The 25,468-nt window shown below is 60.4% G+C and overlaps 1 protein-coding gene across 1 annotated transcript in view; it reads right to left on the bottom strand.

The window, feature by feature from the left end:
* MYH11 (myosin heavy chain 11) overlaps positions 1–25,468 on the bottom strand; it is a 67,478-nt gene that overhangs the window by 22,738 nt on the left and 19,272 nt on the right. Inside the window, 15 exon segments of the mRNA XM_056130866.1 lie at positions 1,068–1,176; positions 2,605–2,765; positions 3,216–3,285; positions 3,370–3,491; positions 4,838–5,031; positions 5,378–5,492; positions 5,978–6,151; positions 7,102–7,275; positions 8,183–8,335; positions 9,411–9,529; positions 11,345–11,440; positions 15,112–15,255; positions 19,939–20,037; positions 21,975–22,038; positions 22,726–22,818. Of these exon segments, the coding sequence (XP_055986841.1) occupies positions 1,068–1,176; positions 2,605–2,765; positions 3,216–3,285; positions 3,370–3,491; positions 4,838–5,031; positions 5,378–5,492; positions 5,978–6,151; positions 7,102–7,275; positions 8,183–8,335; positions 9,411–9,529; positions 11,345–11,440; positions 15,112–15,255; positions 19,939–20,037; positions 21,975–22,038; positions 22,726–22,818 (1,887 nt within the window).

The raw sequence follows: 25,468 nt of genomic DNA on the forward strand, positions 1-25,468 counted from the left end.
TGATCGCCCCCCACCCCACCCCCCAGTGCTCGGCTCCTTGCAGCCTGATTTGTCCTTTTCAACCCTCTTGGGCTTCGCAGCCTCGCCCTGTCCTGCTCAGGGCTGATTCCCAGGGGAGCTTGGAGCGAGCGTCCGGCCATTAGTTTCCCAGTTAAGACGTATCATTCAGGTAAGACTGGCTGTAGCGCTCGGAGTCCCTGTTTTAAACAGCTGGCGAACACTCCACCCGGGAACGGAGTCAAGATGAAGGAAGGAGGCTGCAGGCCGGGCAGTGCACGCCCAGATTTCCAGTGCCCGTCTCAGACAGGCTCCTTCAAACAGTGCTCTCCAGACCAGACTTCCCAGGGCTGTCAGAGGCTCAGGGAAAACCGCCAGACCCGGAGGAAAATGAACGCATGGGCCCCTCAATACAGTGCTCCTGTCCAGGCCAGGCGAGGGGCTGAGGGCTGGCACACCTCTGTTTGCCCAGGCCCCGGGCGCCATCCCCAGCACCTCGTGGCCTGTCGAGCACCGCCGGGTCTAGCTCCGGAGGCCCTCGGCAACGCTCTTCTGGGTCTGAGTTCCGACACATCAGGTCAGCCAACGATCTCCAGGAGGGGCCCCTGGGCCCCCTGACTACTGACTGGGAGTCACTCTTCCCCCGGCCCCACCAAAACTCCACACACCAGACATGGAAGGAGGGACCGGCCGTGGGGGTGCGGGGACAGCTGGGCAAGGGAGCCTGGTGGTCCCAGAGATGCTCTGGGCCCAGAGCACGTGGAAGTCGCAGCTGGAACTCGATGGCCCAGGAGGGAGGGAGGGAGGGAGGGCGGGAAGCCCCCTCAGGGCACAGACTTGTCCAGGGAAAGGGTTGCCCTACAGCCTCCAGCCCTGTGGCCACAGCCACGCCCCAGTTCTAGGCTGGGGACATGTAGAGTCCAGCTTGTGTGTGTGTGTGGGGGGGAGGGGCGTGCAGGAGCAATCACCTGGGAGCAATCACCTCAGTGAAGGAGCACTCACCTCGGAAAGAGGGAGCGCACCATTCGACCGAGGGGAGCACTCCCCCCAAGAGGAGAGGGAGCACTCACCTTGGTGAAGAGCCGCCACCACTGCCAGTTGCGCAGCTTGAGGTAGGCAGCGCAGTTCCTCTGGATCACCTTCATGGCCGTCAGCTGCTGCTGCCGCTTGGTGAAGGCCCTGGCAGGGAGGGAGGGGGCCGTGGTGGGAAGATCTGTAGGGGCGGGGGCTGGCCCGAGGGCACCCTGACGTCTGCCTCTGTCTGTCCGTCCTCCCTTCGTCCAAGGAGTCCTGAGCGTCCACCCCCAGGCGGCTCAGACAGACGCTTAGAACCCCCGGAGCCCAGAGCCTTCCCACGGATCCAGGGAGAGCCACACCCAGGAAACCCGGCCCACGGGACCCCAATCCTCAGGGCCCCGCATGTGGCGGGCTGAGCCCCCTTCCAAAAAGCCCAGTGTCTGACACCGTCCTTCCCTTGGCTGTAGCCCAGTGCCCTCCAGCCGGACGCCCGCTCCCCCATCACTCTGATTAGGGGCTTGGGCCTGGCCAGCTACAGGGCCCGGGAGCGCCCCCCTTTCCCTCGGCCTGGCTGCATCACGACTCTGGGACCCTCGGCCCCCAGCAGGCAGAGGCCAGGGCGTGACACAGAGAAGCGGTTGTAAGCTAGGTCTGAGCCTGGGTCAGGAGCGCCTGCGTCTCTCCCGGCCCTCTGCGGTCCAACGGGCAGCGGGCGCGGTTAACGGGCTTCGGGCTCTGTAGGCAAGAGCCTGGCCTGGCCCTCACGGTACAGGCACCCTGGACACAGAGTTCCGGCTGGCCCGGGGGGCAACCCCTCCCATAAAACTCCTACTAGGATCATCCTTGGGTATCCGCAGGGGCGGGGCCTCAGGCCTCCCTGCCTCCTGCAGGTAACCATATCGAAGGGTGCCCTGGTTCCCGGGGGTCAGCCCTCTGTGTGGGGGGTCTCACACCCAACCGACAGGCAAGGTGCGTGTGATGGCTGTAAAACCCAGGAACTGATATATAGATACAGATCCAGGAATTAAAAAATGAGCGGCCCCAGGCAGTCCCAGGCCGACCTGGATGACGTGCCCTCCCCGCTGCGCCACCCCCCCGCCCGGCTTGGCAAGCAATTTGGGGGCAACTTTCATGCAGGAACCCCAGGCCCCAGCCAGGTCCCAGGATCCACCAGCCAAGGCACGCGCCTTCCCAGAGCCAGGCTTAGAATCCTGAGGGAAGGGAACAGAGCGTCCGCCAGAGACCTGCCTGGGGACACCAGGCCTGCGGCCCTCGCCTCTCAGGCAGCGCGAACCCCGAGACAGGAGCCGAATGCGCCTCCCGCCACTGACACTTGAGGCTGGCTCCGAGGGGCAGAGAAACGTACCCAGGGTGCTCAGCAAAGAAGGGGCAGGAGAAGCTAGCACCCAGCACCTTCCCGCTCTGCCCCGGGAGCTAACCCACCTCCCGACTGTGCCGCCAGCCCCTCTTCTGCCCTGCTGGTCAGGGCAGGCCCCTGCCGGGCGGCACAGGGACCGCAGGAAAGAAGGCCGGAGGCTCCCGGCCCCGTGTGGGCATCAGCCCCACCCGCCCCAAGTCCGCCGCCCTTACTTCCTGGCCAGGTAGCCGCGGCACATGGCCTGGAAGGCCATGATCACGTCGGTGATCTTCAGGTCACGCTCCTCCTCCAGGTGGGCCAGGACCCCCGTGCGGAAGAAGATTTTGCTCTGCCCGATGCGGTACAAGTTGGGGTCGAGTTCAAGGGCTTTGATCTGGAGCGGGAGGGAGGACAAGAGTCACCGCTGCCTGCTGTGCAAGGAGCAGGGGTGTGTGTGTGTGTGTGTGTGTGTGTGTGTGTGTGCGCGCGTGCACGTGTGTTCATGTATGTGTGCATGTGTGTGAGTGTGTGCACGCGTGTGTGTGTCTGTGTGTGCATGTGTGTGAGTGCATGTATGTGTGTATATGTGTGTGTGCGTGCGTGTATGAGTGTGTGTGTGTGTGTGTGTGTGTGTGTGTGTGTGTAACATGAAGGTTTAAGAGTGGTCCCACCCGAGGCAGGGGGCAGGGGGCCTGACTTCAGGCTCACTGTGAGGATGCGTGTGTGTGAGTATGTGTGTGTGTGTGTGTGTGTGTGTGTGTGTGTGTGTGTGTGTGTGAGACCTACAGGTTTCAGGATGGTCCCATCCGCAGCAACGGGGCCAGGGCAGGGGCTCGCAGCTCACCATGAGGATGCAGGCCTGCTTCCCGTCCATGAAGCCCTTGGGGATGGCGTTGGCCGCCAGAATCTCGTAGCTGGAGACAGAGCAGGGTGGGGGTCAGCCCTGGGTGCCCTGCCCGTGCGGTGGGCGCTGTCCCCCCGGGCTCACCCGCGCTCACCGCTGGCGGAACTCCTGGAAGACGATGCGGTTGGGGAAGCCCTGGCGGCAGATGCGGATGCCCTCCAGGACGCCGTTGCACCGCAGCTGCTCCAGGACCAGGAAGGCGTCCAGCTTGCCCGACTGCGGGAGAGGGCAGGACTCGGCGGGCGGCCGGGCGGGGACCCACGCGCCCCAAGGCCACTCTCCCCTGCTCGGTGGCTCAGGGCCAGGGAGAGTGTGCGTGTGAGAGGGGGAGAGAGGAGAGGGTATGTGAGGTTGTGCGTGTGTGAGGGGGTGAGCGTGTGGGACGGGGCGTCCTCCTGTCCCGCACCAGCCGTCCAGTGCCCGCACCCTGCCCTCTCCACACTCTCTTCCCTGCAGCCTTCCCACCGGCCCCCCTCTCTGCTTTCTGGAACGAAAATCGGACCAAGGCATGGCTCTACTCTGATGACCCCTCCAGAGGGACGGCCAAGGTCGCCCCATTCAGAAGGCCACGGCCCCTCCCTGCCCACCACCGAGCCTGACCTCCCACAAACCCACACACCCTCACACACACCCTCACACACCCCCTCACACACCCTCACACACCCTCACACACACCCTCACACACCCTTACACCCCCTCACACACACACTCACACACACCCCTGCATTCTCTCAATACATACACCCCCACACTCTTTCTCTCACACACCCTCACTCACCCCCTCACACACCCTCACACACCCTCACACACACCCTCACACACCCCCTCACACACCCTCACACACACCCTCACACAACCCCTCACACACCCTCACACACCCTCACACACACCCTCATAGCCCCTCATACACCCTCACACCCTCACACACACCCTCACACACTCTCACCCCCTCACACACCCTCACACACCCTCACAAACCCTCACACACACCCTCACACACCCTCACACACACCCTCACACACCCTCACACCCCCATACACCCTCACACACCCTCACACACACCCTCACACACCCTCACACCCCCTCACACACACACTCACACACACCCCTGCATTCTCTCAATACATACACCCACACACTCTTTTCTCACACACACCCTCACACAACCCCTCACACACCCTCACACACCCCCTCACACCCCCTCACACACACTCTCACACACACCCCTGCATTCTCTCAATACATACACCCCCACACTCTTTCTCTCACACACCCTCACTCACCCCCTCACACACCCTCACACACCCTCACACACACACTCACACACGCCCCTGCATTCTCTCAATACATACACCCCCACACTCTTTTCTCACACACACCCTCACACAACCCCTCACACCCCCTCACACACACTCTCACACACACCCCTGCATTCTCTCAATACATACACCCCCACACTCTTTTCTCACACACCCTCACTCACCCCCCCACCCCCACCAGCCTCCACAGCGCGTGCCCTCCCGCGCCCGCAGCCTCCCTTGCAGGCCCCGCTCGCGCCTCACCCGCTTCTCGTGGTTGGGGATGATGCAGCGCACGAAGTTGGGCGTGGTGTTGCGCAGAGTGGTCATCAGCTTGCCCAGCTGCTCCTTGTACAGCTGCCCCACGGTGCGGAACATGCCCTTCTTGGTCTTGGAGGCGCTGGGCAGGGAGCTCTCGGTCATCTTGGCCATCTGGTCCAGGCCCACGATGCGGTCCACTGAGGGCACGTCGGAGCCGGGTCAGCTCGGCCCCCGGCCAGCCAGGCCCGCGCTCTCGGCACCGGGAAAGTGAGCCGGGCACGGGGAGGGGGGTCGCGGGGCTGCCCCTGCCCCCCCCCACCCCGGTCACTGGGCCTCGGACACTTGAGCCACCATCACAGCCCAACCGGGCGTGGGACCTCCTCCCAGGGGTCAAGCGCGGGCTTTGGGGTCACTCTTGGTGGGCCAGTCCCCGCTGACATGGACCCTGAGCGCCTGCTGCCCCGGGCCAGCCTCTCTCGGGAGCACTGTGGGGACGGGGGGCTGGCCTCGGGTGCCCCTGAGCCCCGCATCCCCGGGTCTCACCATCCTTCCACAGGTCGGCCACAAACTTGTCCGAGGACGCGTTGAGGAGGGAGGTGACGTTGTCGTTCAGCGGGTCCATGTTCTTGGTCAGCCAGGCGCTGGCGTTGTAGTCCACCTGCCAAGGACCCCTGAACCTTCGGCTCTTGCCCTCCCGGCCGGCGGGAGCCTGTCCTGGCTCTCTCCCCTGGCCCCCTTCAGAGCCTGGCAGCAGCCCGTGGCTTCAGCGAGGGGCAGGGCTCTGCGGCAGGGAACCCCACATTCCCCGGCTGCCCCTCGCCCAGAGAGGGTCTGACTTTCAACCCAAGAATCCTGGTTTTCCAGGGCTGGAGCGATAGCACAGCGGGGAGGGCGTCTGCCTAGCACGCGGCCAACCCGGGTTCGATTCCCAGCATCCCATAGGGTCCCCTGAGCACCGCCAGGAGTAACTGCTGAGTGCATAAGCCTGTGCATCGCTGGGTGTGACCCAGAAAGAAAAAAAATTAAGAGCCACACCGAGGGAACTGCCCCCACGGCCAGACTGAGCCGAGCACGGGCCCGTGGGCTCTGCCACGCCTGCCAGGGTCCCCCGCACAGAGCGAAGCCCCAGGGAGCGGGCGGTACCTTCCCGGCATAGTGGATGATGGAGAACTCGGTCTTGTCCTTGAGCTGCTTGGGCTTCTGGAACTTGGGGTGGTTGCCCTGCTCGGAGCACAGCTTCTCCACGAAGGACTTGTCCGTGGCCTTGGGGAACCAGCACTCCTCGTCCAGCAGGGCCAGCACGCCGGGGGGATTGTTCTGGGGACACAGGAGGGGGGGTCGCGGGAGGGTCCACTGTGGCCTCCGTCGGCGGCTGCCCTTTTCTAGCACCGCATCTGCCTCTGGCCAAGGATGCTCGGTGATTCCCGCGTGTCCCCTGGAATCACCCGCTTAGGCAGGCAAGGGCTGGGCTAAGGGAACACGGGCTCGCTGCTGCCCCTAGTGGACAGCAGGCAGCACCACGGCCGTTTCACGCAGGCAACGGGGTCCTTGGCTTTGGAGAGAAACTCAGCCCTGGAGTTGGCCTTAGCAGACACAGCCTCGTCGCAGGCGAACTCAGCGCCGCTAAATTTGCACCTGCTGTTTCCCAGACTCCCAGGCCCACACGCACAGGAGGTGCTGACCCATCGCGGCCGGTGGCTGTGCTCTGGGCCCCCCTCCCGAGGGGCTGGGATGCAATGGACAGTGGCCTCAGCCCGCCTGGGGGCTGTCACACTAGGTGACAGACGGAGACACCTAGCCTCCACGGACCGGGGAAGGAGAGGGGCCGAGGGAAGGGGAGCGGGAAGGGGGAGGCAGAGGGAGGGAGAAAGGAAAGGAGGGAGGGGGTGAGTGGGCGGAGGTGTTGGGAAGGAAGGAAGGAAGGAAGGAAGGAAGGAAGGAAGGAAGGATGGAAGCAAGGAAGGAAGGAAGGAAGGAAGGAAGGGAGGGAGGGAGGAAAGAAGGAACGAAGGAAAGGAGGAAGGGAGGGTCAGAGGGAGGGGAAAAGGAAAGGCGGGAAGGAGGGAATGAAGGAAGGAGAGAAAGAAGGAAGGACCAGAAGAAAGAAATCAAGGAGGAGGAGGGAGGCAGGACAGGAGGGAGGAGGGGAGGAAGGAAAAGAAGGGAGGCAGGACGGGAGGAAGGAGGCGAGGAGAGGAGGGAGGCGGGAGGGGGCGGAGACAGGAGGCAGAGAGGCAGGAGGCCCGGGCGGGGCGCAGGGGCCGCACCGGCCGCTCGATGAGCTCAATGCAGGGCTGCAGGTCGAGGCCGAAGTCGATGAAGTTCCACTCGATGCCCTCGCGCTGGTACTCCTCCTGCTCCAGGATGAACATGGTGTGGTTGAAGAGCTGCTGCAGCTTCTCGTTGGTGTAGTTGATGCAGAGCTGCTCGAAGGAGTTCACCTGGACGGGGCGGGGGCACGGTCAGCCGGCCAGGGGCTCTCGGGGGCTCCGCGGGGCTGGCCGCGCCGCGCCTCCCTCCGGGGCCCCACAGGCCGGGGGGTGTTGATGGAGACCCGCCAGGGATCTTGGGGGACGACGAGCCCTCACAAACGCTACCCTCTCCGCCAGGGCGTGCCAGGTGTGGACGGAGGCCTGGAGAGGCAGTGGCTGCCCAGGACGTGTGTTCTGGAACATGTGCCCACCTTCAGGCCCCTTGCGGGAGAACGGGGGTGGGTGGGGTGGGAGGCGCCTCTGTTTGTTTATTTATTTATTTATTTTGCTTTTTTGGGTCCCACCCGGCGATGCTCAGGGGCTCCTCCTGGCTCTGCACTTAGGAATGACTCCTGGTGATGCTGGGGGGACCCTAGGGGATGCCGGGGATGGAACCTGGGTCGGCCACGTGCAGGGCACATGCCCTTCTCGCTGTGCTATCGCTCCAGCCCCACGGAACCTCTAGTTAACTTCCTATGTAGACCCTGACCGCTGTCTTGAGCACAGAAGTGGCTGTGGGGCTTCTGGGGAGGGGGGAAGAGGAGTCAAAGGAGATTCAAGTCCCCATTTTGGTCGGTGCGATCGCTAGCGGTGGGGATGCTGTCGAGAGCTAGGGCAGCCTTCTTGGCACCATGAGGCAAGACCCCCACCCCCAGAGAGAGAGCTGGGGTGCAGGAAGGCAAGGAGGCAGCAGGCGTCCAGGCATGACCTGCTGCTTCCAGCCCCCTCGGCTTCACATACCCTCCCCTTCACCAGCTGTCCTGCCTGGACAGAGCTGACCAGCACCTCCCTTTCTCCCCAGGAACATTTTCTCCAAGCATAAGGCAGACCCCAGAGAACCAAGACTTCCGCCGGCCGGGATCCTGCTCAGTCGTACCTCGAAGATCTCGAAGCCGGCGATGTCCAGGATGCCCAGGAACGAAGCCCCTTGCCGGTGGGTCTTGTCCAGCGCTTTGTTGACACGGCCAAGGATCCAGCGGAAGAGGCGCTCGTACGTGGCCTTGGCCAGCGCCTCGATGGCAAAGTCGGCCTGTGTCGTAGGGGCAGACACAGTGACTCCCGACAGCTCCATACACTTGGGCCCGGCGTGTGGCTCAGGGCCACTCCCCTGCCCGCAGTCAGTCCTTACAGAGTGACCACAGGTCTTCTCTGGCCAGGAGAGAGGACAGACCCACTGAAGGGCAAAGTGGGTCCAGACGCAGGCACAGAGTGACCCGGAGCGGGACAGAGCCTGCCGGCCACGGGGTCACTGGGGACGAAGCAGCGCGTAAGTCAGACCCACAGCCAGGCGCTCAAGGGCAGACGCGAGGAGGAACTGCACTGGCCTTTCGGAATCTGACTTGACCTTGAACAATCTAACAGTGGGTGTCTGAGGGGTAATGGGACAGAGAGACAGGTGGGTGCGCGATTAGGGGAATGAACGTCTAAGCGGGTGGTGGATGGATGGATGGATGGATGGATGGATGGATGGACAGATGGATGGAGAGCTGCAGAGACGAACGGACACGTAGAGACAGGTGGGCACATGGCTGGATGCACGGATGGTTGAGTGAATGGATGAGGTGACGTGTGCAGATGGGGAGGTTATTGTACGCGTGTAGAAGGGACAGATGGATGATGGGTGGATGGGTGGATGAACGGAGAGGTGAGTGGATGGGTGGATATTAATAGGCTGGTGGATGAATAAATGGGTAGATGGATCAATGAATGGATGAGTGGACGGTGAATGGATGGATGATGGATGGATGATGGATGGATGGATGGGTGGGTAGATGGATGGAGGGTTACATGGATAGATGGGTGAGTGAATGGATGGATAGATGGATGGATGGATGGATGGGGGAATGGATAGATGGGTCAGTATATGGATGGGTGGGTGGGTAGATGGATGGATAGGTGGATGGATGGATGGATGGATGGATGGGTGAGTGGGTGGATGGATGGATCAGTGGGTGGATGGGTGAGTGAATGGATAGATTGGTAGATGGATGGATGGTTAGATGGATGGGTGAGTGGGTAGATGGATGGATAGGTGGGTGGATGGATGGATGAGCAGAGAGGCGAGTGGATGGAAGCTGGCAGAGTCTCGATCAGTCGCCTCGTACCTGCTCTTTGGTCTGTGCCTTCTGCACGACATCCCGCCCAACCTTGATGCGTGGGGTCAGGATGGCTCTTGTGAAATCTGTCACGTTGATTCCTGCGAGGTGGCAAACCTTCTGGGCAGCTGATGGAGAGAAGAAGCGTAAGGGCGTGTCACCAAGGCAGGAGCCTGGACAGGGGTACGTATCCAAGGCAACTGAGGGCCACGCAGCTTTTCCCGGAGAGAGAAGGGGGTAAAGGGGGCCTAAAAAGGTCCCAAAAAAGGGGCTGACCAGGGGCCTCCCCCGGGGTTTGGCCAAGACACACTGGCGGGAAGGGCCCAAGGTGCTCCCGAGGATAACTCAGGGTCAGAAATTCTAGGTTTGAGTTCTCGCCCCTCTCCCCTGCCGTGTAATTCAGGAAAAGCCTTTTCACTCCTGTCTCGCTTCCCCCGGCCACCAGCAAGGCCCAGCTGTCCGGCACCTTCTTGGCGTGTCTTGGGAGAGAATGAAGTGAGAGAAAGGGACGCCCAGGGCCAGAGGCGGGGGACCTGCGCCATGAACCTCAGCCCCACGTGCCCAAGGGACGCCTGGCAGCAGAGTGCCGAGACAGAACACTGGTAGGCGCCCGAGTGCCCGCGGGCACGGGGTTAAGGGTTGGCAACATTTTCCGAAAGCGCGTCTCAGGATGGCCTCAGCCATGGCTTCTCTGTCCCTTCGTCTTAGACCAGATTCCCTACGGGGGCAGACTCTGTTCCTGTGGAAACTGCGGAAGCGTCGAGAGTCCTTTCGTCTTGTTCTGTCTGGGGCCACAAAAAGTGAGGATTTGGGCTGGGAAAATTCAAAATAATGGTGGCGGGAAGGTGTCATGGTGGTGGGATTGGTGTTGGGATATTGAATGTGATAAATCATCGCGGACAATGTTATAAAATTAAAAGAATTGGGGCTGGAGCGATAGCACAGCGGGGAGGGCCTTTGCCTTGCACGTGGCTGACCCGGGTTCGATTCCCAACATCGCATAGGGTCCCCTGAGCACCGCCAGGAGTGATTCTTGAGAGCAGAGCCAGGAGGAACCCCTGTGCATCGCTGGGTGTGACCCAAAAAGAAAAATAAATAATTTTTTAAAACACACACAAAAACCCCACGGGAACCCTCAGCCTTGTTTCCTAGCACCGCCCAGTCCCACTCGGAAACACTGAACAAAACACCTGGGACTGAAGGGGGAGACAGTTTCCCAAAAGAATTTTCCCCCCTTTCTTTTCTTTTTTTTATTGGGTGGGTGGTTGGGCCTCGCCCAGCAGTGCTCAGGGGCTATTCCAGGCCCTGAGCTCAGGAGCGACCCCTGGTGGTCTTTGAGGAGCACGTGGAGCTGGGGGTGCCAAGCCCTGCAATCTCTCTCCAGCCCCTTGGATTTTTTCTGACCTAAAGTGACTCGTATTCCCCGGCCCCTAAACGCTGGTTCAAGAACTTCCCTCTTCAGGAACTGCAGCAATCAGCAATTTGCTTTTGCTGGTTTTTTTTTTTTTTGCCACACCTGGCTGTGCTCCAGACTGACTCCTGGCTCTGTGCTCAGGATCACTCCTGGCGCTGCTCGGGGGACACTCCGGGGTGCCGGGGATCAAGTCTGGGCCGGCCACGTGCAAGGCAACCCACCGCCTTGCCCGCTGTAATATCGCTCCAGCCCCAGCAGTGGACAGTTTGGAAAGAGAAACCCGCGGTGGAAAGAGAGGTCTGGCACCTGTTCGTACCCTGATACCTTCAGTCGGAAAAGAGCCAGCAGGAGAGAGAGTGCGGGGTGGTTAGCCTTGCGTGCGGCTGACTCCAGTCTGCCCTTCTACACACACACACTGCATATGGAGTAACTCCCGGGTTCCACTGGGTGTGGCCCCAGCGCCCCTCCAAGAACCAGAAGTAGAACGCATCCCCCTCGCCCCCCACAGGAAGCCTGAGAGGACACGCACCCGTGTTGTCGGGCATGGACGCCTGGTCTGTGTTCCTTTCCTTCTTGAAGACGATGTTTCCAAGCTGCAGCACGGAGGAGACCACCTTGAGCACGGCTGCGGGGGGGAGAGAGACACATCAGGTCGGACACAGCAGGCCAGGGGTGGACCCGGAGCCGGCTGGCCCTGAAGGAAACTCGGCTCTGAGCTGTAGGAGGAAGCTGGAGGACCCCCACTCCCGGCCAGGGGGAGCAGAAATTTTGCAAAAGGTTGCTAAGACCTTTGTACCGCCACAGGGAAGGCTGTAGCCAACGTCAGCCCGCTGGGTCAAATCTGGCCCGCCACTTGCCTCTGTCAATAAAGTTTTATTGAAACACACTCATGCACTGACACGTAATCCAGAGCTGGTCTGCGCGCTGCGGTGGCAGATAAAACCGGAACGACCAAGCCCAGATCACCTGTGGACAAGGGGCACCCTAGTCCTCCAGAGAAAATGTTTGCCGACTCCTCCTGGGCATCAGTGCCAGGACCCTGCAAGATGCCATCCACCTGTCCGAAGATGCCGTCCGTCCGTCTGTCCTCAGCATGAACCCCGTGCAAAAGGTGGACGCTGAAGAACGGGCCACGCCGCAGCCTGAGGAGTCAGAGGTCCAGGCCCTGTTCTCCTGGTTCTCAAACTCTGAGTCTAAACTCGAGGCTGCCGGAAGCCTGCTGAGGTCCTGCTGCCTGACACTCTCGGGCTTTCTCAGTCTGGCAGCTCGGGGGGTTTGCACCGTCCCTGCATGAGGCTGGGCACTGGAGGCTGTTGACTGGCATCCAGAGCCCGACCACTAGGTGCCAGCAGAGTTCCCCTTCTCGGGACACCCCAGAACTTCAGACCGGCAAAAGTCTGGGGCGGCTCTCCCAAGCTTATTGTTTACACCTGGCAGTGCTCAGAACTTCCTCCAGGCTCTGTGCCAGGGATCACTCCTGGCAGGGCTCGGGGGACCCTGTGCAGTGCAGAGAATCGAACCCGCTGGGCTGTGTGCAGGGCAAAAACCTCCCCTCCGTCCTGTGGCTCTGGCCCCAGGAGGGACTCTGGGTGGAGCCGGGAGGCGGCGCCAAGCCGGAAAGAGGGACACCAGGACACGGTGGAGGGTCTCAGAGTCCAGGCTCCGTGAGGCGCTGCCACGGGTCACGTCTGGGTCCTATCCCAGGTGGCTGTGCAACCTTCAGTCGGGGATCAGCCTCTCTGGGCCTGTTTTGCTTTGGCCTCTTGGAAGGTTGTGAGGGTGAGAAGCTCAGCTGTGGAGCACAGTGGGCTGGAGCTGACGCCAGGCCAGGTCTGCCCTTATCAGTATTATTATTATTATTATTTCTGTCCTCCAGGGCTATAGCTTTCTCTGAGCTCCAGGACCTGGAGGGGACAGTCATCGGGGACCCCAGGAAGTTCCGGGCTCAGGTGTGTGCCCCTCCCCCTTTCCCGCTCCCACTCCTTCCACTGCTTGGTGGAAGGCAGGGTCTAATGGGGCCGGGGCCGCCTACCTATCGCTCCAAGGGCCCATTCTGGGAGCCTGAGCGACAGCACCAGGGGGAGGGCACTCGCCTTGCACTCGGCTGACCCCGTTGGACCCCTGGCATCCCATCGGGTGCCCTGAGCCCCGCTAGGAGTGATCCCTGGGTGCAGAACCAGGAGTCCGCCCTGAGCACTGCCGATGTGGCCCCCAAACAAACCAAATCAAATAAGAAATAAATCCCAGGTCCTCCCAGCTTTGGTCTTGACGCGCTGTTCGGCCGTTCCTGTCACTTTCTCTGTCCTGAGACCGACTTCCATAAGAGACTTTATCTTAAGTGAAAAATCAGCCTCTCGTGCCCAAAAATGACAACTGATAAAACACATACAAGGAGAACAATGTCGCCAGACCGAAGGGAGGTGCTGGGCGCCATCCAGGGCTGGTCTCTGGGCAAACGGGAGAAACAACCGAGACGGGACGGTCAGTGCCAGCCTGCTCGTCTGTCTGGGGGAGTCATTCGAAGCACCGCTAGAGGCAGAGAGAGGTTCGGTGCCACTGGCAGGGATAACACACCCCAGACCCTGGCTGGGACCTTGAGCTTTAAAGGCATTTGAAGGACAAGACCCCCTTGGCACAGATGAAAATGGAGCGGAGAGAATTTGGGGGCACAGGAGACCCACGGGGGAGTCCCAGCTCCCCTAAAACTCACTGCATGTCCTGGGGAAAGTTGCTTCACTGTGCCGTGCCTCAGTTTCCCCCTCTGTGAATGCTGGGTAACAAGGGCCACGTGGCAGGGTTGCTGTGATGCCAGAGAATTCGGGGGAAACTCTCAGACTGTGGCTGAGCCATGTGAGATCGTCAGGGTTAAAAAAAAAAATACTAGAAGCTAGAAGCTTCCACATGTAAGTTGACATTTTTCTAAATTTAAATAGTCCAAGCTTTCTCCTACCAAAGGTCAACTAATAATTGAATCCATCTTCTATCCATCATTTGTTCCCACTTTGATTACTGAAAACGGGACATCTTGGTACGATAAAAATAACACGGGGGAAGGGCAAGGCCTGGCCTGGCACGAAGCCAGGAAGGAATCATGACTCGGGTGTTTTTTTGTTTTTAAGCAAAGATTAGAAGCAAAACGGACTCTTGTCCCAAAGTAAAATCAGTCCTTCTTGGAGAGCCCGTGTCACTCTGGATTCTGGTACGAGATGCAGCCAAAGTCCACACATGCCAGCCATTTGCCAGCTGACCCCCGCCCCCAGCCTGTTTACGAGCCCCCCCCCCCCCGCCGTTATCTTGGGAGGAGCCCCCCTCCCCATCCTCTCTCCCTTTCAGCAACCTTTGTGCTATTCTGGGGCTCCAACTGGGAGTGGGCGTGGGAAGGAAGGGAAATTTTCCACAATCTTGCCCTCGTGTTCCAAAAAGAGATTAACCTTTCTGGGACCCGGGGGGCACGGTAAGCCAGAAGAAAAGGCGTTTCTGGAAGCAGAGCCTGGAAACGGGACTCGCTCTTAAGAGCTTCTTCCCTGTGTTGAAGAAAACAGGTTTCGCGGAGGACACTGACTGGGGTCTACCAGGCCCAAGTTTACTGGCAGAGTCTGGCTAGCCCACAGCCTTTCTTGATCCCCTTCCAACGCCCTCTCTGCCACCATGCCGCAGTGAGGAGCGGCCCCTCCACCCAGGCGGACCCAGAGAGCCCAGGTGAGGCACCTGAGCCCAGAGGCGTGAGTGCTGGAGCCAGAGCAGCTGTTTTGCCGCCAGCGACAGACCCTGTTGTTGGAAGACCCCGTTCCAGAGGCACCTGGGAGCTCTCAGAACACGTCGTCGGTGAAACCAGTATCTCTCACTTTTTCCTCTCCACAAGAAAACCATTTTCCTTTCCCTGGAACCAGCCTGGCTTGCTTTGCTCATCTGTCACAAACACTCAAGAACACTAACAACAACACTCGTTGTTGTACCCTCATGCTCAGATGTTGTTTGGAAACCTCCGCAAGCCGACGAGGCCCTCATTGCTTTTTCTGGAGGCGGTGGGGATTTCCAAGAGCAGAGCTTGGTCCTGGGCAGAGACACGCCCTGCCGGACGCCAGGACAGCAGGGATGCCTTGCACGCGGCCAACCCTGGTTCCATCTCCGGCATCCCCTAGGGCCCCCCGAGCACCACCAAGAGTGATTCCTGAGTACAGAGCCAGCAGTAACCCCTGAGCATCACTGGGTGTGACCTCAGAACAAAACAAAAAAACTGGGTCCTGGGGCACTCGCGGGGGTCTTGAGACCAGCCCCTCCCAGCCCGAGACTTACCCAGCCGCTCCTCCTCATTGAAGCCCATGATCCCCATGGCCTCCAAGGTCTCCAGGAACATCTCGTCGTCCTGAGCGGCTGGGATGGGCACGTAGCCATTGGAGAGGAACGTGTAGTTGCTGAAGCCCTCCAAAAGCAAGTCCTCTGGAAGGAACGAGAGAGAGGGGAGGTCAGAAGGGTCAGAAGCCGGATGCCCCCCCCCCCCCGCAAGGGGATGAAACGGGGGTGGGGGAAATGGTCTGGCCACACAGGGATGGCTGAAAACTGGTCACCGGCCTCCTGGGGCAGCTGAAACCCAACCCTGGCTCTCCTTCCTGAGCTCTGACCCAAAACTGCATACACAGGAGGGGGCGACCACCTTACCTTTCCCTCCACTGCCCCGAAATCCCCTGATTTCCCAGAACAAAACTATCAGCAAAGGAGACCCACAGGAGACCCACTTCTCTTTGTTTGTCTCTGTTGTTTGTCTGGGGCCATGCTCAGGGCTTACTCCCGGCAGTGCTCAGGGAACCGAATGAGCCAAGGGGTCAGCCCCATACTAGGCAAGGGCCCAACCCTCTGTACTGTCATTCTGACCTGCAGATCCAGCTCTATTTTTCCATTTTCTTTTTTTTTTCCCTTTTGGGTCATACCCGGCGATGCACAGGAGTTATTCCTGGTTCGTGCACTCAGGAATTACTCCTGGCAGTGCTCGGGGGACCGTATGGGATGCTGGGAATCGAACCCGGGTCGGCCGCGTGCAAGGCAAATCCCCTACCCGCTGTGCTAATGCTCCAGCCCCCTCCTTTCATATTTTTAAAACAGAAGATTTAATAACACACGAGCTTTAAAAATTCAGGGCCAGGCTGCAGTGATAGTACTGCAGTGTTGGCCTTGCACACACCCGACCTGGGTTCGATCCCCAGCATCCCATAGAGTACCCAAGTCCCCGAGCTGGGTGTGTTCCCCCTTAAAAAATAAAGATAACACTGGTGGAGAGATGGGTACTCGATCATTGTGTGCCTAAGATGAAGTCACAAAAGTTTGTAAGTCTGTAACTGCATCTCACTGTGATTCATTAAAATATAAAAGAAAAATGTTGTCTTGATATAAAACGTTAATTGTTAGGAAGAATTCCGTTTCTTTGACTTTCTGAAGAGCTAATAAAGGACAGGTAACACTCCTCTTTGAATAAAATAACATAACATGAGACTGACACTGGGCTGGAGTGATAGCACAGCGGTAGGGCGTTTGCCTTGCATGCAGCCAACCTGGCCGACCCGAGTTCGATTCCTCCGCCCCTCTCGGAGAGCCCAGCAAGCTACCGAGAGTATCTCGCCCACACGGCAAAGCCTGGCAAGCTCCCCGTGAGGTATTCGATATGCCAAACACAGTAACAAGAAGTCTCACGATGGAGACGTTACTGGGCCCGCTCGAGCAAATTGATGAACAACGGGAGGACCGTGACTGTGACCGTGACCGAGACTGACACCCAAGGGCAGTAGAAACAAGGGCCAGGAATACTGCCCTGTGGTTGGAAGCCTGCCTCACGAGACGGGGAGAAGGCAGCTGGGATGGAGAAGGGATCACTAAGTCAGTGATGGTTAGAGAGGTCGCTCGGGATGGGAGGTGTGTGCTGAAAGTAGATGAAGGACCAAACACAATAACCTCTCAGGGTCTGTACTGCAAACCCTAATGCCCAAAAGGAGGGATGATGGGGAACCGTGTCTGCCATGGAGGCAGGGGGAGGGTGGGGAGGGGGGGATACTGGGGACATTGGTGGTAGAGAATGTGCACTGTGGAGGGGTGGGTGTTCGCGCATTGTATGACTGAAGCTCAAACATGAAAGCTTTGTAACTGTATCTCATGGTGACTCAATGGAAAGAGAAAAAAAGTAAAAAAAATAAAAACCAAAAAGCCCCAAACCACCCCTCTTTGATAAACTGAAAGAACTCAATGAACCAATCTATACCTTGAAAAAAAAATAAACATTCAGGTCCAGGGAGAGAGTCCGGGCAGGGGGCACACGCCTAGCAAGCACAGGGTCCCTGCCGGAGGGACATGGGCCTGGGACCCCTGAGCACCCTGACGGGAGGGGCCGAAACACTGCACTACCCCTGGGAGCAGCCCCCAGGGACGCGCCTCGCTGCCTGGCAAGTCTCCCCCAACTCAATCAGGACCGGAAGGTCGAAGGCACAAGCACCACGCCCGTCTCCCCCTCCCTGCCCCCCACCCCCACCCCCGCCCCCGCTGCTCCAGTGTCAAGAGAACCCTCCAGAAAGGGCCGCCTCGGAGCTGCCTCTGGTCCCCCCCGGCTCTGGCTGCGAGGTGCTTGCGGTGGGGACCGCCAGGCTGCGATGTCCCTTACTGACCCCTAGGGCTCTCCTCCCCTTTACCCTCCACGCGGTTGGACCTGGGGTGGGGGGGGCACTGGCTGGAAGCGGCCACTTCCTTCCTCCTCTGTCTTCTCTGGGCTCCTCCCGGCGCGAGGGTGGGGCCGAGCAGGGCCAGAGAGGCCGAGGGTCCCCCCAAACCTAAACTGTTTACTCGCTGGCCCTTCCAGGAGGACATTCGCTTGTTTACACCACGACGTGACTAAGCGCTGGAAACTCAGCCCGGAGCCGCCTCTCCCTCCTCCCCCAGACCCCTCGGGCTCCTCCTCTCCTCCAAGCAGTGAGGAACCTCCCTAACATACCAAGAGCCCTCTCCCAGGGTGATTTATTTATCTGTTATTATTATTGTGCCCTGACAATTTAAATTTAAACTGCACTTACGTGTGTGTGTGTGTGTGTATGTGCATTTAGTGTACTTTCAAATGTGGGGAAATGGAGACCGAACTGAGTGCTTTATTTATTTTTTTTAATAATCGATACTTTTTATTTTATTTATTTACTTATTTTTTGCTTTTTGGGTCACACCCGGCGATGCTCAGGGGTTACTCCTGGCTCATGCACTCAGGAATCACTCCTGGCGGTGCTCGGGGGACCATATGGGATGCTGGGAATCGAACTTGTGTCGGCCATGTTGGCTGCGTGCAAGGCAAACGCCCTAACCGCAGTGCTATCGCTCCAGCCCCTGAGTGCTTTAATTTTAAAACATACACACACACACACACACACACACACACACACACACACACACACAGAGCACTGTAGCACTGTCCTCCCATTGTTCATCGATTTGCTTGAGCGGGCACCAGTAATGTCTCCATTGTGAGACTTATTGTTACTGTTTTTGGCATATCGAATACGTCACGGGGAGCTTGCCAGGCTCTGCCATGCGGGCAAGATACTCTCGATAGCTTGCTGGGCTCTCCGAGAGGGATGGAGGAATCGAACCCGGGCCGGCCATTTGCAAGGCAACTGCCCTATCTGCTGTGCTATTGCTCCAGCCCATATATATGTATATATAATAAATATATACGTATATTATACATAAATATACATCGCATGGTAGATATGCCAAAAACAGTAACAATAACGGGTCTCGTTCCCCTGACCCCAGGGGAGGCTGCTAAAATCTCAGGGCTGGGACGAACAGAGACGTTACTGGCACCCTCTCGAGCAAATGGATGAACAAGAGATGACAATGATTACTATTATTATTATTATTATCATTTGGTTTCTGAGCCATATTCGGCTGTGCTCGGGGTTTTGGCCTGGCTCTGCATTCAGGAATTATTCCCGGCATGCTTGGGGGCGGGGGGGGACCACATGGGATGTTGGGGATCAAACCCGGATCGGCCGCATGCAAGGCAAACGCTCTCCCTGCTGTACTATCGCTCTGGCCCCTTCCCAGAACAGTTTTTAGTTAGGCTGGATTTGATTCTGGTTTTGGAACGAAGCCAGCCAGATACTCCCCCTTTCAGTTGGGGCCTTTCATGGGTCAAGTCCCTTGGAAGCTACTCGGTAAACGAGAGGGTCAACTGACCGGGAGTGAGCCGGGGTCGAGGCGGGGTCCCCAGCACTGGCCCCCCAAGCACAGCACAGAGCCAGGGAACACACTGGAAACTGAGTCCTTAGGGGTTCATGCACCGTCCTACCGAGGAAGCTTTGGCAAAGCCCTGATCCTTGCCGTTTCCGTCAGGTGCTTCGCTTAATCCAGAGGCGAGTATCGTGACTCAGTTCATGGGGAGGTGGGGGGTGGGGCCACACCCGGGGTGCCCAAGGGTCAAAGCTGGGGCTCCTGTGCATGAAGCTTGGGTCCAGCTGGCTGTGCTCTGGCCCGACAGCTTCCGTTGCTGTCTCTGCGTTCCGGCAGCAGAGCTGAGCTGTCACCTGTAACTGTGTGGCCTCAAGAGCCAGAACTCGAGGGCGGGAGGGATAGCACAGCGGGAAGGGCGTTTGCCTTGCAGGCGGCCAACCCGGGTTCGATTCCCGGCATCCCAGAGGGTCCCCCGAGCATCGCCAGGAGTGATTCCTGAGTGCAGAGCCAGGAGGAACCCCTGAGCATCGCCAGGTGTGACCCCAAAAAGGAAAAAAAAGACCCAAAACTCTGGGGTCATTCACATAAAGCGTTAGCTGGCCACAGAGGCTACTTCCAAGCCACTTCACATGCACACGGAGGCAAAGGGGTCTGCTCCGGGGCCCCGCGGGACCCTCCTGACACGGGGTGCAGTTATGCCCTCTGAGCCAGCACACAGGGCGGCGTCTGCATCTCCCCAGCAGGCGGGCTGGGTCCCCCACCTCGAATGATCCTCCTCCCACGGCAAGTGAGCGAGGGAGTCTCGGTGGGTGCTCGGGACCGAGAAAAGCCAGGGACAGACACCCCCGCAGGACACGAAGCGTCTCACGCGAACGCCCGAGCGCCAGTTTCCTGTGGCCCCTCCGTGCTCCTGGGAGCACTCACCTTTCATCTTGTCCTTGGCCCCAGCGATCATGTAGTAAAAGATGTGGAAGGTCCTCTCGTCTCTGGCCTGGCGAATGGCCCGGGACTTTTCCAGCAGGTCTGGTGGGGGGAGGTTAAGGAACCGAGAGCACGTGGGGGAGGCGTTTGCCTCGCACGCGGCCGACCCGGGTTCCATCCCCAGCATCCCATAGGGTCCCCCTCCCCCCCCGCCCCGAGCACCGCCAGGAGTCATTCCTGAGTGCAGAGCCAGGAGGAGCCCCTGAGCATCGCCGGGTGGGACCCAAAAAGCCAAACAAAACCAAACCCAAGAAACCCACGGACGCCACGGATCCACCCCTCCAAGGATCGGACCCTCCCTGGGACCCTTGCTGCTGCCACTGCAGGGGGGGGGGGCGGGGGGGGGAAACGCTCCAGCTTCCAGGACGGTGGGTCCTGAGAGAGAGTTCTGGAAATATCTGGAGACGTCTGGAGATTTCTGGAGAGCCTTTGCGCAGGGTGCTGGGGGCAGGTCAACCCACCCAGGCCTGAGTCAGTTCTGAGATCCAGAGATAGATGCTGGAGGGCCCCGAATTCAAGGCGGTGGAGGGAGCAGAGGGAACGGACAGCTAGCGGGAGCCACCTGGGGGTGTGATCCTGGGTTAACTGCAGTGGAGGGAGATGTGGCAGATAGGAGGGAGAGAGAGAGCAAGAGAGGCAGAGAGAGAGAGAGGAAGAGGAGGGAGAGAGAAAGAAAGAGAGTCAAGAGAGCCCCTGGATGTGGTGGGAGGGACGTGCAAGGGTAAGACTTTGGTATCACATGCGGCCAAACTGGCAGGCCACCGAATGTAACCTGCCCTCATGGCAGAGTCTGGCAAACTCCCCGTGGCGTCCCCACTATGCCAAAGACCAGTGATGGGTCTCATTCCCCTAACCCTGGAAGAGCCTTGAATGTGGCACTTTTTAAGATCTCAGGACTAGGACGAAGGAGACGTTATGGGGCCTGCTCGAGGCAGTCGATGAACAACAGGATGATCGTGATTGTGGCCAACCTCACGCCTAAGCCCAGAGCCAGGAGTAGCCCCTGGTGATAGAACCACAGCAGAGGCAAAGCAACCTGATATGGGGGGTGGGGGTAGGGGAAAGACTCGGTGGACTCAAGGAGAAAGGGATGAGGGGAGAGTAACACAACAGCCGCCCACAGCAGGAGGTCAGCTCCCGCCGGTCATGGCACCTCACCCGAAACCCACAACTCCCAGCACACCCGTTAGGCAGGCGGCAAAACCGAGTCTGACAGCGAGAGGGTAAGAGACTCACGCTACACCTCGCAACACCGGCTGGGCAGCGCTGAGAGCCGGACGCAGACCCCTGCCCTTTCTGGGCCCCCTCTGAGCCCAGATACCACCCCCCCGCCTGGCCCCACCGAGGAGTAAGTGCTCCACAGGCAGCCCAGCGGCACCCCGAATCCTGGCCGATTCAGTCCCAGAGCAGAGTCCGGAAGATCAGGACGACCAGGTGACCACCCTGTGCTCAAGAGGCTCTTGGGACCGGGTGGGGGAGAGCTCAAGGGCGGGGCCAGCTGCCCCCTGAGGCCCCCAGGACGGTCCCTAGGAAGGGAAATAGAGTGATAAACTAAGGCGGTTGGCACGTGCTCTGCGAGGAAAGACCCAGCACTTCCCTAGGAGGATTTGGGGGCCTGGGGGTGTCGGGGGGTCTGCGAGGGCAGAGCAAAGAGCCCAGGCACAGCCCGGCCCCGGCTCTGTCCGAACGAGCGCACTGACCTCACTCCCGCTGCACCCCCCAAAACGGGCCCGGCCGTGGCCCCCTTTTTCCTAGTGAAACCCAGACAGGTTGGTGTCAGGGGTCCAGGACATTTAGGGAGAGGCTGTCTCGGGTTCCAGCCCGGGGCGTCCCCGTGCAGGGGAGAACCCCCTTCCATCCTCCGGGGCCAGCTGTTCCAGGGTGCCTCCCCTCCCCCTGCACGGGAAGACCAGGGGCAGAGAGGTGGTTCTCGAGGGGCCCCTGGCCCGGCACCCACGAAGCCGACCTGGTAAGGATACACGTGTCGATGTTGGCACCCACGATGTAGCCGGTGACGTCGAAGTTGATGCGGATAAACTTGCCCTGCAGAGGGGACACGCGTCAGGCCTGGTGCTTGGCTCAGCCCCTCTAGCTGGAGGGGAGATGGCGGGGAGCAGTGGGGGAGGGAGGGGTGCGGCCCCCGAGACACAAGAGTCGCTGCGGCAGCTGGAGGGAAGATGCCCCGTAAGTAAAGGACGGAGGACACGTGGGCGTGGTGCCTGGCAGATGCCCAGTTCCGAGGCGCTGCATACATAAAGTCTAGCGCTATAGATTCCCACTGCTGGCCTCTGGACGGGTGCCAGCTGGCAGGGAAAGAGGGTTGACAACCATGGGCCCAGCACGTGCAGAATGCACGGTCAGTGTCCACTGAGTATATCCCAAAAGCTAACGCTTGGCCAGGAGTCCAGTCTCCCAGGGATATTCAAAGCACGCCTGCTGAGTGAGTGAGTGAATGAATGAATGAATGAATGACCCTCACGGGGTCCTTAGGGCAAGACAGGATCCACCATCTGCAGGGAGATGCAGTTTCCTCACCACCCCATGCCAATGCAGTTTCCTCACTCCTCCCCCCATGCTGATGCAGTTTCCTTGCTACACCCCCTCCAATACCGATGCAATTTCATTGCTCCCCCCCACCCCCATGCCTGTGCCCACACTCTCTTTCCTAGACAGGCTCCCGGGGGAGGGGGGGCGTCCCTCCTGGGAAACCCAGACACCTTTGCTACTCACGAATCGCGAGGAGTTGTCATTCTTGACCGTTTTGGCATTGCCAAAAGCCTCCAGAATCGGGTTGGCTTGCAGCAGCTGCTTCTCCAGCTCCCCCTAGAATTCACCCGCAAGGAGTTACCGGAGAAAGTGGCCCCACACCCCAGCTGTGCCCTCGTGGGGGCATCGCAGCGCTCTGTCCGGACTGAGCCCGGCCTCCTCATCCCATCCAGTCCACCTCCGCACCACGTGGAAACAGACCACGCCCCCGGCCACAGGCACCACCCGCGCTGGGGCTCACACCCACCCGCCAGCCACCACCCTCCTCCTCCTCCGACCCGTCCCCAGCTCAGCGCCACAGTGGCGCCTGGAATGGCCTGTCCAGCTCCTGGGGAGGGAGGGACAGAGCCAGCCCCTGGGGGTGCCTCTCGCCCCCCTGGGAGCTTCCCCACCAGAGGCCAGCAGCCTCCCTGCCAACTAGCCCCCCGCCCCGGGGGCGCTCCTGGGCTCAAACACAGTGTTTCTTGGGGAGGGGATCGTGACTCGTGCCAGGGAAGCAGTGAGCCGCGTGGAGGCTGGGTCCCCCAGAGCCGAGAAAGGCGGGGGGGGGGCAGGGGTCGGCGTGGGGGTTGCGGGGGGAAGAGCCGCTTCCTCCTGCCTGGGGGATCAGCCCCCCTGTCCGGCTTGTCTGCAGGCACCCCCAGAGGCAGGGCTGGGTCCAGCACGCCTGCGTTCACCCCTGCGCCTCCTCCCGCAGCTCCCAGAGGAGGAGAAGCTGAAGAAGCCCACTGCCGGTGGCGCCCCCCCCCCCCCCCGCGGCGGGGGTTCTGGAGACCCGCCCCATCCCCTCGGATCCCAGCCCTCGCCCCGGGTGGTCACAGACACAACCCAGGCAAAGCCCCAGTCTTCCCCAGGAAAGATTCTCCTTCTCAAACGGGAAGTCCAGTGGGCGGGGCCGAAAGGGCCCCGAGATCCCCCCATGAGGAAGGGGGGGGCCCTGTTCCTGTGGCTGGGTGGGGGGTGGGACTCTGCCCAGGGAAGTTCTGTGACGAGACCGAAGCTGATTCCTGATTCTCGGGTGGAGGAGAGGCTCTGCAGGGGGAACCCTGGATCCAGCCCCAGGACCGCATGGTCTCCCGAGCACTGGACCAAGAGTCAGCCCCAGGACTGCCACTATGCTCCACCCCCCAAGAAACAAGACAACCAACCAAAGGAGTTCCCGTTCTCCTTATCTCTCACACTCCGCCACCCCGGGGGCTAGCTGCCTGTCCCTCTCCAGAGGGGCGCAGGGAACCCCCAAGCTCAGGGTGAGACGCGCACCCACCCAGGCCAAGGGCCGAGCGGGGTCCTGTGGCGACGGCATAGCTGGGGCCTTACCTCACCTCCAGGGCCATAGCTCATGGCAAACCCGTCCACCTGAGACTTGGCCCAGCCCCCGCATGCAAGGACACACGCGCACACACCACTGCACACACATGCGTGAGGACACACGTGCGCGGGGAGGGGGGAGGCATGCCACAGCGGGGAGACTCGGGGCTAGCTAGCCCTTCCTGGAACACCCCTCCAGTCGGGCCGACGCCACGGCTGGGCGCCGCAGGGGCCCTGGGGGCGGGTGGGGGGTGGGGTAAGGGTTCAGGCGTCATTCTCGACCGGGCCGATGGCAGCTCCCTGGTGAGAATTTCGAGGTGGCGACAGGCCCCCTGGCCCGTGGCGGCACGGGGCCCCCACGGGACTGCATTTGGGGGTAACTGTGGCTCTGGCGGGGGCTGGCCCCTTCGACCGTCAGCGGCGGGCGTTGGGGTGCGGGGGAAGCGTGCAGATCTGAGCCCACTCCATGCCTCCCCCACACGCTAGGAAACACTCCCGGTTACTCACGTAGGCAAAGGATGGGCCCTGCGGTGGTTGAACGGCACAGATGTCAGTGGCGGTCTCACCGTCACCCCAGGCGGGGCCGGAGAAGACGCCCCACCCTGCCCTGCCCCACCCACTGCGGACCGGTGTTCTCCCAGGTGACCCTCTGCCCGCTCGCTCCCCTCTCTCATCCCACAGGCTCCCCGGGGGGCTCTGCCGGGGGGGGGGGGGGGCCCCGTGACCGGCTCACTCGCCCCACCCCAGTGACCCCAACTGCCCAAGGTCCAGGCCTCGAGCCCTGGCAACCACGTCTTCCTCATCACCCTCTTCCTCTCAGCCTGTCTGAGCCGAGGACACGGGGGGGGAGGGGGGGCGCGGGGTCGGGGCCTGAGAAAGAAGCTTCCACACTGGTCTTTATTGCCGCGGGGGCAGGACAGAGGAGGGGGCAGAAAGGGTGGGGTGGGGTCCACTGCCTTCACTGCTGCCTGTGCTGGGGCAGCTGGGGGCTCGGGACCCTCTGCTTCTCCGCATGCGCTCGAGGAAGGAAGGTCCTGAGGGCGCATTGGCGCCCACCCCACGCCCCCCGGGCCCCCCCACAAGTTGATCTCTGGACAGTTAGAGCCAGAGCCCAGGGGGCAGGAGCTGGGGTACCCTGAGCCATCTGTGCGGCCCCCCAAACTCCAGACAAGCAAATCCAAGGTCCACACTGCCTGGTGTGACTCTGGGACAGAAGCGGAAGGAGGCGCAGGAGGAGGAGGAAGAGAAAGATGGTCCAGGGAGGGAGGGCTCTAGAAAGTTCTAGAAAGTTCTTTTCCTTCTCTTGTCTGAGCCCTAAGTAACGGACTGCTGCCTCCTCCCTCCCTGTCTCTGGCCACTCAGGGACTAGGAGGACTGTGGCTGGTCAATGGTCTGCAAG

The sequence above is a fragment of the Sorex fumeus genome, unplaced genomic scaffold (genome assembly GCF_029834395.1).
Source record: "Sorex fumeus unplaced genomic scaffold, SorFum_2.1 ptg000082l, whole genome shotgun sequence".
In the NCBI taxonomy this organism is placed as follows: domain Eukaryota; kingdom Metazoa; phylum Chordata; class Mammalia; order Eulipotyphla; family Soricidae; genus Sorex; species Sorex fumeus.